The 12,565-nt window shown below is 36.9% G+C and overlaps 1 protein-coding gene across 9 annotated transcripts in view; it reads right to left on the bottom strand.

Moving 5' to 3' along the window:
- ATP13A3 (ATPase 13A3) overlaps positions 1 to 12,565 on the bottom strand; it is a 56,361-nt gene that overhangs the window by 10,838 nt on the left and 32,958 nt on the right. For all 9 annotated transcript variants that reach the window (XM_058843965.1, XM_058843970.1, XM_058843963.1 and 6 more), the window contains 17 exons: positions 11,404 to 11,561; positions 10,571 to 10,759; positions 9,889 to 9,950; positions 9,144 to 9,294; positions 8,942 to 9,058; positions 7,922 to 7,939; positions 7,677 to 7,830; positions 7,471 to 7,591; positions 6,175 to 6,299; positions 5,121 to 5,299; positions 4,542 to 4,664; positions 4,375 to 4,454; positions 3,651 to 3,693; positions 3,444 to 3,553; positions 2,508 to 2,604; positions 1,545 to 1,617; positions 568 to 745 (listed from right to left, as the gene is read on the bottom strand). In XM_058843965.1, coding sequence (XP_058699948.1) covers positions 568 to 745; positions 1,545 to 1,617; positions 2,508 to 2,604; positions 3,444 to 3,553; positions 3,651 to 3,693; positions 4,375 to 4,454; positions 4,542 to 4,664; positions 5,121 to 5,299; positions 6,175 to 6,299; positions 7,471 to 7,591; positions 7,677 to 7,830; positions 7,922 to 7,939; positions 8,942 to 9,058; positions 9,144 to 9,294; positions 9,889 to 9,950; positions 10,571 to 10,759; positions 11,404 to 11,561 — 1,978 coding nt within the window. The remainder of the gene's footprint in view (positions 1 to 567; positions 746 to 1,544; positions 1,618 to 2,507; positions 2,605 to 3,443; positions 3,554 to 3,650; positions 3,694 to 4,374; positions 4,455 to 4,541; positions 4,665 to 5,120; positions 5,300 to 6,174; positions 6,300 to 7,470; positions 7,592 to 7,676; positions 7,831 to 7,921; positions 7,940 to 8,941; positions 9,059 to 9,143; positions 9,295 to 9,888; positions 9,951 to 10,570; positions 10,760 to 11,403; positions 11,562 to 12,565) is intronic.

Raw genomic sequence — 12,565 nt, 5'->3', positions numbered from 1 at the left:
AGCTTAAACTTGAGAACATATTACAGGTAGTAAGAAATAACTCAAAACTGTGGCAGAGAGGTAGCAATTTTTGTGAATTCAGAGATTAGAGTTCTTCTATGCTGCCAGTTTGTAAATTTTCTACATAAACTGTTTAAAGACTATCACTGCAGACAGACTTCAGAGATAGGTAAGGATAGTGCAATCTAAAAAATAAAATTAAAATACCTCTTCCTATTCAAAAACATGAATTTGATTTACTGTAACTCTTAACAGGAAAGCAAAGTTTTATAATATGAAAGACATAAAATAGATATTAACCATAAATTTCAAATTTCTACCTCAACTGTCCCAAAGTTGAAGAGTCATTAGACCAAGCCATCTGACTCTGACCCAATATTACTTTTCAACCACTGGGTAGCTCCCATACATTAGTATGCTTTTCACAAAAATCAACAGACAACAAGCTGCCATACAGAACTTTATTTTCAAAGTCCCCAAAGGAGGGGGTCAAGAAAGAAGAGAGCAATTATTGCCTATAGCTTCTAATTACTACTGTATCCTGCACAGAGACATTGAAACACTTACTCAGAGTCTGCTGTCCAAGGCTCATACCAGGACTGCTGTTTGACCCAAAAGAACCCCAAGGTTTGGAAAGCAAGGCAGATGATGATCTGAGACAATACGGAACACAGAAGTGGACCTGAGATAAGACCTGATGGAGGCCTTCGTGCAACAAGCTCTGTCCAAGCCGGGTTGAGACTCACTGCAAAGAGAACAAAAAACAAATTATACATTGCATCATTATGGTTTTCAAGAGTTATCCTGTTCACATTCTGTGGGATTAGAATGGCTTGCTCATGACATCACCTTAAAATTTAGTCCAGAACTGCAAATGTGAAACCACCTTGGAAAGACCAGAGCCCGAGAACAATGCCACAGTGCCTTCTACAGGCTGGTTCCCCAGCAGCAGAGCATTGCAGGGGACAGCAGCAGCCATGAGACTTAAGGAATTAGTAGTGTCTGGCCAAATTCCCTTTGGCACAAGGACATACAGCCTGCCTGCTCTCTTTTGGACTGTCATTACTTCAATTAACGCATTTTTATTAAATTTGAAAATTGAATTCTACTGATAGCCAGTGAATTGAATGCTAGGCTCCTATGTGGAATTGAACATTTCACTAGGCAATCCTTGGAGTGTAACTTTTTGTGGACTTCTGTTCAAAGTAAGAATGTGAAGAATCAAAACATTTGAGCAAGAGGATATTGCAATAACTCCTGTTTTGATTCCAAAACCAGCTTCCAGAGCTGTGAAGACTTAGTTCCCCAAGACTGTGCCCACAACATGCTTCTTGTATGAGGACATTTCACAAACTTCAGGTGAATCCAATTCAGTACACAGTGGTCGTTTGGGTTTCTTATGCACAGATGTAATAGTTATAACATCTTCACTGTATGTCACAGTGTTTTCTCAAAACCACATGTAATTAGATATTAAAGAAAATCTGACCATGTGAAACGTGGTTCACAGAAGCCACATTGGTGTAATTCAGTACAGTACTTACTAGTGAAGACAACCACCAAAATGATTGCCAAATCAATGAAGAGAAACTGGAAATCTCCCAAATTGCTCAGGATCTGGAGCAAAACCACAAATGAAACATTGGTAATTTCTTCACACCACAAAAAATTTATACTGACACTCTTACATCATTAATTCTTTGAATTTCACTCTATAAGCAACAGTGTCCTGTCAAACTGGCCTCCTTTACCTGCAGGAGTACTGAATACTCTGTAATTCACAGAACAATTCCTGAAATATCACAGTATGAAATCATTTCCTTTCCAAAATGGACAAGCTATTTGTAATTGGAATTTGTTTGTAATCAAAATTATATTATTGAATCTTACATACCAATGCAGTAACATCATAGGCCTGCAGTTCTTTAAACACCATAGCCTTACTATGCACTCATACAGCTATTGAAATTTCCACCTCAAAGGTCCTCTAATACTCTGCACCTTCAACTTGCTCAGAATACAAATTAAAATACAGGTTTTCTATCACATGCCACTATTGTGAAACCAATCATATAAACAGGAAATATTCCACTTTGCTTCCCACCCCCCCCCCAAAACAATACTTCCAGTTTCTTTCAATTCTAACATAAAAAGAATTAATTCCCCTTTAAAAGAAGTTAGGCTATTTCAAAATGCTGAACGTTTTTAAGTAATTGAAACCTGTATTTTTGCTTCATTTGCTATTTATGGTTATTTAGTCTTCCCGGTGTAGAGACCTTCTTTTCACAGCCATTGGTTATTGCCTTTTCTAAACAGATACTACCATATATTTTATATATTTAATGTGAAAAAACCACCCCAAAATTCTAATAATACTTTTAGTCTAAATGTATTTTGAATGCATGTGTTGTACCCAAAGGGACTTGCAATAATTTGTATTAAATATCTATCAACTTTCAAATCTCTGAATTATGCTGACACTGCATAGGTATTTACAGAATACTTACAGAATACAGCAAGGTAACAGTGATGTACTGGATGATGCTGTATAATGCCATGAATTTAAACACACAGAAGGAAGTTATTAAAGCAGCACGGCCTTCCCTGTCAAAACAGATGCAATCATGTAACTACAAAGCTTTCTGTGCAAGCAGTTAAGTTCTGCCTACCAAAATGTTAGCTGCAATTAAACACACAAGCAAATTCTTTGAGGGACATTAAGCTAGAGACATGGAGAGAAACAGGAGTCAGAATGGTACACTTCCCCCAACATCAAAGTTGTGGGCATGTCTTGAACTCAGCCACCACCTAACTTCACTCCTCTTTGGACTTCATGTGGTTTTCCAATAGAGGCTTTAAAATGCAAGATTTTTACACAAGCATCTGTGGAACATTAGTTTACTGCATGGATTGAACAAACACACAGTCAGCCACAGAGCTGCTGATTTCAGAAATGTTTCTGATAATGCTTTACTTCATTAGCTCCCCACAGACCCCTAGGTTCTTCTTTGCCTGACCTTTATCCAAAATCATTACTTAAATTCCAATTCTAGAGTCAAAAAATTGATCAAACCCTATTTAGAAAAGTTGTCTTCTACTTTGTGTGATGCTGAGCAATTATCTGAAGATTTTTATTGCTTGCAGTTACACACGGCCTTTATGGAAACTAGCAAATTCACTAAGACAATATAAAAGACTTGTGCAGAAATTTGGTCATGCTTTGAAAAATTAACTTTACATGGACAAAGGATTTTACAACAAAATAATAAATCATTGCTATGGCAAGGTTTTGCTCAGAGTACATTCAGTAAAGAAACAGAACCACAAAAATGTACATTGTTCTGTAATTCACACTGGTTTCCTACAGCATCAAATATATACTAAAATAGAGCATGCAAAATGAGTTACACAGACACATTTAAGTCCACAGTCAGTGGCATTACCTGATCAGTTTTGGCACGCAGGAAATACTGGGTGTCCTGGAAGTGAATGGTGATGCCACAGAAGCCTCAAGTTCAGACAGAGATATACCACCATGTGCCCTCTTTAGTGCCTGCCAGGTAACATTGAAACAGAGACCATTTTAGAACTTCCCTTCAGCTGTACAATTTAACTGAATGGTTCTGTATGGAAAATAAAAATATACTTACCCCACAGTCATTTGCTCCATCTCCACACATGCCCACATAGTAACTACAAAAGCCAAACAGACATTAGCATTCTGGACCATTTTCCATCCATGGTCCATTTAGCTTATTTCATTAATTACTTCTATATTACTTAGAGTTATTCAGGGTTTGCATAACAATAGGTGATCATCAATGCTGAAATCGATTACAGTTGCTGATATACATATGAGGAAGTAGACAGAAAAGTAACATGACAATAACAGGTCAATTAAACCAATAATGGCTTATTAGTTCTCTGTCATCTCAAGGTAGTATAAAGAATCTTTGCTCTAGGCAATGACACTTTTGTCCTATTTTGTAGAGCTGCAAGACCTGGCCCAAACAGTCACATATTGACCAATGTGAACAGAAGTCATCCTGATAATACTTCTGGAATACACAGAAGACATTTGATGGGTCTGTTTCATAAAGCAAACAACTGCATTTATAAAATATGTTAGTCAGTTTATGCATATATTCCTCATTTAAAACTTCATGAAAAGTCTGAAACTTTCCCAACTAGCCAGCAGATGGTACTACTCTCATTCCATTAGATCAGCTAACAGGCTGATCTATCAGCACATGGAGTTCTATCAGCCCAGCATTTTTCTTTAGGCAAAACAGCTAGCAGCATGCATAATTTTTGTCTCCTACCACACCAAACACATTCAACCCTCTTGCTTTCCATGCTTAAGTAAATACTTACTCTACATTTTGTAAAGCTTCCACCAACTGAGTTTTCTGATCGGGTGCCATGCGAGCAAACACAGTGCCGTGTAGCACGAGCTGCAAGACAGAAAGAAGAGTTCTTAATGCTCATAAGGCAAAGTCTGTTCAGCATTGAAAGTGCCCATGCTCAAGTAAAATGCTCACCTTGGGTACCAGGTCCTGAAAATGCTCCAAAATCACTGCAAATGACTTCCCATTCATTGCAAAATGGTATTTTGTCATCTGGAGATCCTCAAGGCTTTCATGGACCAATTTAACTGGAATATCCTATCAAAAGTAGTTTAATACTCTAGCTGTAATGCATTTACACAGATACCTTGTAATTTCAAGCTAATACTCAGAGGGGTATTCCCAGAGATCCCACACGAAACTAGGTTTACAAGAATGTCACTTGAAAAGAAAAACCTCATACAATAAAAATACTTACATATTACTAAGAAAATGTAGTCTAAGGTCTCAGCTACAAGCAGCTAGAGAACTTTTAACAGACTGAAATGTTTGGAAAAAAACCCTGTCAAGTGAAATGTCAAATGTCATATCACAGTTGAAAAACTACCTCCCCCAGCTGCTTTACTAGTCTTTGGTATTTGAAGATCTGAAAGATAACCAGTACATCAATTCTGAACTGACACTTAATGACAGATTTACTATTTAATGGAATAACATAAAAAGAACAGTAGAACTAACTGCTTACACTCTAAGGGCATAATACAGTTGTATTACCTCTGAGTTTATGGCTGGTGATGAACTAGTGCATTTTGCAAGGGTATCTGCATAATGCCAGTTGATTCTGGCAGCCTGCCCATCCTTTGGAGGTAGTGCTTCAGCAATAATGACCTTATCCTGAGGTAGAATCATTCCACAGTCTCTGGCCACAGAGATAGCAGTTAACATGTTATCCCCTGTTAAACAATTGCATTTAAAAGGGTTTCAGTCAGAAAAGAATCAAGATTGTACACTGATATTCTCTGTAAGAGAAAAGCTAACAAAACCTGTATAGAGGACTGCCCCACATACCAGTGCCAACATCAGAGCAAACCAAGCTGACAAACAACATTCAAAGCCTACTGGTAAAGCCCCTCCCCTGGAAATTGTTGCTTGGAGCTAGAAAGATCTCTTATTGACCAAATCTTAGTGTATATGGAAAATCAGGCAGAAAACAGGCAGCCATTTAAAATACTCCTTTTTACACAGTCACAGAACATGCAAACATAGAGCTGTACTGTTAGGCTAGCAGAACATTCCAAAATCACCACACCTGTTGTTTAAAAAGCAAATACATATTGTATGAAAAAACATTGAGCACAGACACCTAGCATGCTTACAAGGACCTAAGTCATTCTCCCAGAAAAAATCCAATACAAAGTGACTTTGCATAGTATAAATCAAAATGGTAGGGACCCACAGGACATCCAGTCCAACCTCCTGCTCAAAGCAAGTTCAGTCATAAAATTAGACTAGGACTTCCACTTGGCCCGTTTTGTAAGACTTCTACGGCTTTTCATCCTCCAATTCAGTATCAAGTACCTTATACTTGGAGGTAGGGAGAAGAAACTACAAAGGGGAATCAAAGCCTTTTCTGGTTTCTTGACTTACTAAAGCAACTTGCACCCAAAAAGAAAAAAATTGGTGTCTGAATACTTTCATAAGTTTCCAAACTTCCCCGTTGCTATAAACACAGTGTAAACCCACTGACACTAAAATTTGACTTCATACACATAATCAAAACAAGACCAAAAAGAGATGGACCTTTGAGTATGAATGTTTACATGCTAACCTGTGACCATGACAGTGCGAATGTTGGCTTTATGCAAATCTTCAAGTACAGCAGGGGTTTCTTGCTTTAACTTGTTTTGCATTATAATTAACCCCATAAAGTCCATGTTGCTTTCAATAGCATCTCTGATGAAAAAGAGACAAGAAAGATTACAAGAATTACAATTATTAGATGTAGCTTTAAAAAGCCTGATTTTCTGTTTATCAAAGATGAATGCGTATTTTTAACCACAAAGTAATCTGCTTTATAAAAAGTGATGTGAAAGATATCATCACAATAATTTACATTTATTTCCCTTGTTTTAATTGAAAACCAGTGTGAGAAAATGTTGTTTTCTCTCAAGTACAATTTTCAGTTTCTTCCATGAGAATGCTTTCTAAAGGAAATCACAGTCTCAAATAGGTTATAGCTAGAAAACGTGCTCTGAAACAAACTGCATTTGCAGGCCAAATATTAAGATATGTTTAGAGTGCACATTTCTATTTTCCAAATTAGCTGAATGTTAACATAAAAGCTAGCACATTGTTACAAAGCCATGTAAAATTAATAGGCACTAGCTAATTAGGCAGAGAAATGAATTCACTTTGGTTTACATAAAAAAGTCAGTGTATTTACAGGTCTTGGGTATTCTACTGCTATTGTAGATTTTCATGCCTGAAACCAGAAAACTCACTTCTCTGCTTTGCCAAATGTTCACCTTGTACACAGGTCTGATACAAAAGAACACAGTCAAAGCTGGCATTTTCATAGCTGTGCTACACATTCAAGCACTGTGGAAAAGATGACATTATCCACAAAACTAGGCTCAGCTGGAAAACAATTCCCAAGAGGTACTACTCTTTGAGGCAAGAAACCTTTTCAACTTCCAAACCAGTGCAATGAGAAAATGGACATGCTGCCTTTAGGAGACAAAGAAACAGCATCAAACATGCATAAGAGGATTTCCACTACTTGCCATTATCCTTAATAAACACAGATGATGTAAGTAATGTGTAAGTAGGGAAATCAAATGAGGTTTTCTGCCACAATAGTGTAAATTAGACATCATGAAAATAATATTCCAGTTCATTTCCAGCTTAAAGCTCATCCTCTGAATTCACTTCATTGCAGAAAAAAACTTCCTTATCTTGTATGTCTAGAGCACAACTAAAGGATGCACAGGACTATGTATGTAAAGACAGAAAAAAGCTAAAGAAGAGTAGTAATTGATTTAAACAAAAATACACATTACATATTAATTCAAAGCATGCAGCTTTTAAAGTCTGTTACTTATTAAAAACGTGAAGTCACTCTTACCTGCTAATAGTCTGGACTTTGTGCCATGTAAGCTTAGACTCCAGTTTTCTGTGAGCAAGAGCAATAACTCGGAAGCCCTGCTTGGTGTATTCTTCCAGGACACGCTCAAAGTCAACAGGAACTTTAAAAAGATCAAGTTTTGAGTTATTTAAATATTCATATTTCAGCTGAGCTATAGAAGAAATAAAAATAATTTGCTCCTTTACCTGTTTCCTGCTTACACAAGCTGGCAATCACTTCTGGGGCACCTTTCATGTAAGCATCCATTCTCTTTTCCCCTAGAACCCTGGCTATTACACACATGCGCTGCAACACTGAGGAAAATGGAAACTGGCGCACAATTCCAATTTCATACCCAGTCTGTGTCACACAGGAAGGAAGGAAGAAAAGGGTTACATCCACATACAGCTTAAGAAAAATGGGTATGTGCCGAATGAAAAAGCGTACTTACCGACAGCTCAAACAATTCCTGAAAACAAAAAAAAAATACAGTCACTCTGAATATCAATTTTAAGTGTTTCTTCAGCTGCAAACTATTTCAACACAAATAAGTAAATGAATCTGCACAGCATTCTTGGTATCATATTGTATTTTCAATGGATTTCATGAAAGTTGAATATAAATATACCACATCTGTTTAGTATCTTTTACACAGTAGAATTGTAGAGCTTGATTTCTTGATTACAATTTCCAAGACCTTTCACAGTCCAAACTGTCTGTTTAGCCTTTGTAAACGACTAAAGTACTATGGTGTTTCAGAATGAGGCCACAATTATTAAGTATATCCCCCAAAAAATAATTTAGTAATTTTCAAGAATGTTTAGATGCCAACTACTGCACAGTAACAACTGCTGTGCACATACACTGAGCTCTGAACAAAAGAAAGGTATTTCTATCTACTACAAAATACAACTCATTGTAATACTCTCCCACTACCCCACCCTGTAATAATCTGGATACACAATCATGTGCTTAAAATTTCCTTTTGTGAAATATTTAAAAATACTTCAAAATACAGCTAAAAGAAACTTTTAAATCTGCTAAATACATTTTGTTTTCTAACTCAGCACTTAATATTATCTCTAAGGTACAAGAGTAGCAAGAACTCCACACGACACAGTGACATTAACAAATGATTGTTTTAACTGAAACTGCAAGGTGAGCACACCTAAGCACTTAATTAAAACAGTAAGAATTTGGTAACAATACCAATATTAAAAGGCATAAGCTCAAAAAGCTTTACTGTACTTTATAAGCAGTTTGTAAAGGTAACAATGCTGACTCTCAGTTTGCTCACCTTGAAAGTAACATATACTAAACCACTACATTCAACAATGATTTAAACATATTTGTTGTGTTTACCATCAAAACCCTCACAGTTCTGATCCCATTTCAATTTTATCAGCCAGAACTTCAGCATACAGTAAAATGTGTTTCTTTAGCTCAAATCAATTGTTTTGAGTATTTATACCATTTCTTGATCTGCTGACTGCTTGGATTCTGGGGAAAGTTGTTTTGAAGGTCGAACCACTGTTGGCATGATTCGATTATGAAGGGCTGTTTCCTCTTCAGTTGCTTCTTCTAAAATCTGTATTTAAAAAAAAATCAACTAATTTATACATTAACTTTGACTTGCTCATAATGCAGTATTCAGGGAAAAAAACGACACTTACCCATCCTATTGCTTCAAACATCTTCAAATCAAGTGGATCCCCAGAAAGCACCCCTTCAATTTTTGTAAGGGAATGACAAGTTGCCATGCAAGCAACAAACTCTGACTTCAGCAAGCTCTCACTGCAAGCCCTCTCTTCCGGCAAAAGGAAACTGAAACAATGAAGTAATAATATACTTAGCACTATAATTATTTATTATGAGCCACTTCAAAAGGTTTGTTTAGATTAACAGAAGAAAATTGACTGCACAAGTCCCTTCACTTGTATTTTCACACGTCACAGAAAACAAATTAAGACTCTGGGCTGGAATTTTCAGAAACTATCACAACTTTTCCTCCTTCAAACACTCAGTAGTCATTCCTTCCCTGTCTAGTTTGATCTCTCATGCAAAGTCTTCTTATCACTTAGTACTTAACTAATTAAGCTAATTCATTTTTGCAGCCCAAAAAGTCATTGCTTAGGGGGACAGGATTAAAGAAACATGCAACAATATCTGCAACAGTTTTGCAGTATGACCCTGATGAGGTCTCAGACTCTAATAAAAAAAATTCTACCTCATCTTCACTGTGGAGTTTTAACTTCCACTACACCTAAGCCACAGTTTAAGTGGCATTCCTACAGTGCATTACAGCAATAATAAACATATATGAGCTCACACTGAATTTTCTGTTCTGTTCTATTCTGCTGAAGCTGTTACAGTACAACTGAGTGTCACATTTGCTATCAGCTCTGAGCTCATCCTTACCGAGCATTTTCCACCCGCTGAATTCCCCAAAGATCCAAGCCATCCTCAGTAAGTGTGCCAGTCTGCAAAAGACACCAAGGGTCATGGCATGAAGAGAAAGTCTTCAAAAACAAATTATCTTCTAGCAAAGCAAAAATAAACTATTTAAGCAAATCACACTTGAATGACATATTTTCTTTTGTTTTCACATACAAATCAAGACTTTAGGACAGAAAATACAGTATCTCCCTTGCTTCTTGCTACTAATTAAGTTCCAAATCTATTAAATAACTTTCAAAAACACTCAAAGCAGTCATGCTGCTCTCTGGAGACAGAACAAATGAAACAGACCCTTAAAATCCAAAGATGATAGCACATCGTCTGAATATTCAGGGACAGGGGACAATGTCTGTGCTAAATAAAGTGCTAAAGTTCTTAGTAACCCTCAACTCTCACATTTCTGAGGTGCCAGTAGTAAGCTGGGACTTGAGAGTCTTGAGATAAGAAAGCAGCTAATTACAACAACGTTTTAGAGAAGATTAAATCAAGAGAGTTAACAGATGATAAATACTGAATACCTGGAAGATAACGGATTACAAATTATCTAACTTATATGAAAGATAATGAGTTTTCCCTTTTCATCTATACAAACTCCCTTTTCTAAGACAAGGCCCCTCAAGCACAGTTTCAAAATTCACCTAACCTTATCAAAACAAACAAGATTCAGCTGGCCACAAATATTTATCCTTTGTGGGCTGATGCAGAAGATGCCAATTTTTTTCAACCTTCTTTGTGCATAAACGATGCCAGCAGTCATAGCAGCAGGGAGTGCTGGAGGCACTGTGATAGTGATAATGTCAAGAGACTCAATGATGATGGTACGAGCTGGAACCTGCAACAGAGGTCAGAGTTAATGAACAAGAACTCACTGCTCACAGATTCACTATCCCACTGATCTGTTACCAAGAGCAAAACCCACACACTGTGTTACCATGAGCAAAACCTCAGTACAGTATGTTCTGGATTGCCCAGAAATTTAGCACAATCTTCACCCACCATCAGCAACCACAATAATCCAGTCCTAAATTATCCACAACCCATAACTTCAAATTGCCACTTTTCCCCGTGGAAATATATTACTTTAAAACATTAGCTGAATAATGCAAATTTTTTTGAGAGAAAGAAGAAAACAAACCAAAAAGCTTAACAGTTATCAGGTTATTCCTTGATAAGGATATTTTTGCCTGCAGCATGGTTTAGATGTGCTGTATCATATTTCTTCCAACTGTAAGTCACATAGTAATCTTGTAAGTAATTGGGATAAGAGAAACCAAGGTAAACTCAAATTTCTCTGTAAGATATTCAAATTCTGCTTCTGTGCTGAAACTTATTCTCAATAACCATTTCATTGATATAAAATGGAGCAAAAAAATATTCACTTTAAATCAAACTGTTTCCCATCATGTGAAGTGTGACGGAAGTCATGGTCACCCTTTTCTAAAATAAGGCAGTTCTGGACCAGAAATTAAAACATACCTCATTTAAGATGCTATTGACAATTGTATAAAGAAACCCAATGCCTGCCACCACCACCAGAGACAGAAGAAACAAATAGGCATCTCTGTAGAGCTTAAAATCAGTTGGCTTTGGATACAGTATGGAACGAACAAGCTGTCCTTTAGCAGTACTAAAGCCTAGAAATAAAAAAGGAGTAAGTTATTAAAAATACAAACAAAAGCAAAGCTATTCAAATATATTAAAAACCTCAATAAAACCCTTAAGCTACTAATTTCATTACAACTGTTTCTCAATATCCATAGCAGATGTTTTGAAATACTGTAATTAAAGTGCTTTAAAAATATATGTGCACATCATACTAAAGGTTTCTCTCCTATGGCAAGGACATGCTGCTGATGCAAACAAACCCCTCCTCTGCAGCAGCAGCAAAACCTCACATGGTTTGGCCTGGCAGAGTTTCTTGTACTGCATTTTGTTCCTCACAGTGCTAGAGGCTATATTTATTGTCTAATTAAGCCAGTCCTTGGAAAAAAGAAAATTAAGATATTCAGAGTCCAACATCAAATACTTAAATGGCGAGTCTCCATAAGGTCCCTTGAGAACCAGAATGAAAGATTCAGAAAAAACTGCAGTGCAGGGAGTCATCTTCTGGAGAAAGGTACCTCCTGATAGCATTTTGACAACTAAACTAGGAGACTACCCTTCTAAAGGTCTTACAGCTTAACAACCAACAGATATCCCAAGGTCCTCCTTGAACTTTTGCCTTGACGTTTAAAGAGGCCAACATTAATGCCCAACTTTGTGTGCCCAGAACATTTTAGATCTCCTTAGACTTCAAAGTCTATTACTACAACCTCAACATCAATGACAGGTCTTCTGGTATTAGTGACAGCTCCCTGACAGCTTCTTAGTCTGCAAGGCACCACAGCAAAGGCTGATCCCTCCACCCTGACATTTGGCATATAAAATTCTACCAAAACAGAGATGGCATCACTCTTAAAGTGGATGAGATCATCACAAGATGAAAAGCCATGAAGCCTCCAGGCTTTGCATTTGCTACTGCAGAATATGAACCATGGGCCTGTTCAGAGAAGTTCATCATGTCTGTATGTACTTGAGTATTTAGCAATGAATGCTTTGTAATTCAACATAGTGGTCAACAAAAAAATCAGAACTACTT

Source organism: Poecile atricapillus, chromosome 8, assembly GCF_030490865.1.
Source record: "Poecile atricapillus isolate bPoeAtr1 chromosome 8, bPoeAtr1.hap1, whole genome shotgun sequence".
NCBI classification, from domain to species: Eukaryota; Metazoa; Chordata; class Aves; order Passeriformes; family Paridae; genus Poecile; species Poecile atricapillus.
Note: the sequence above shows the minus strand (reverse complement) of the source record. Positions and strands in the feature narration are given on the sequence as shown.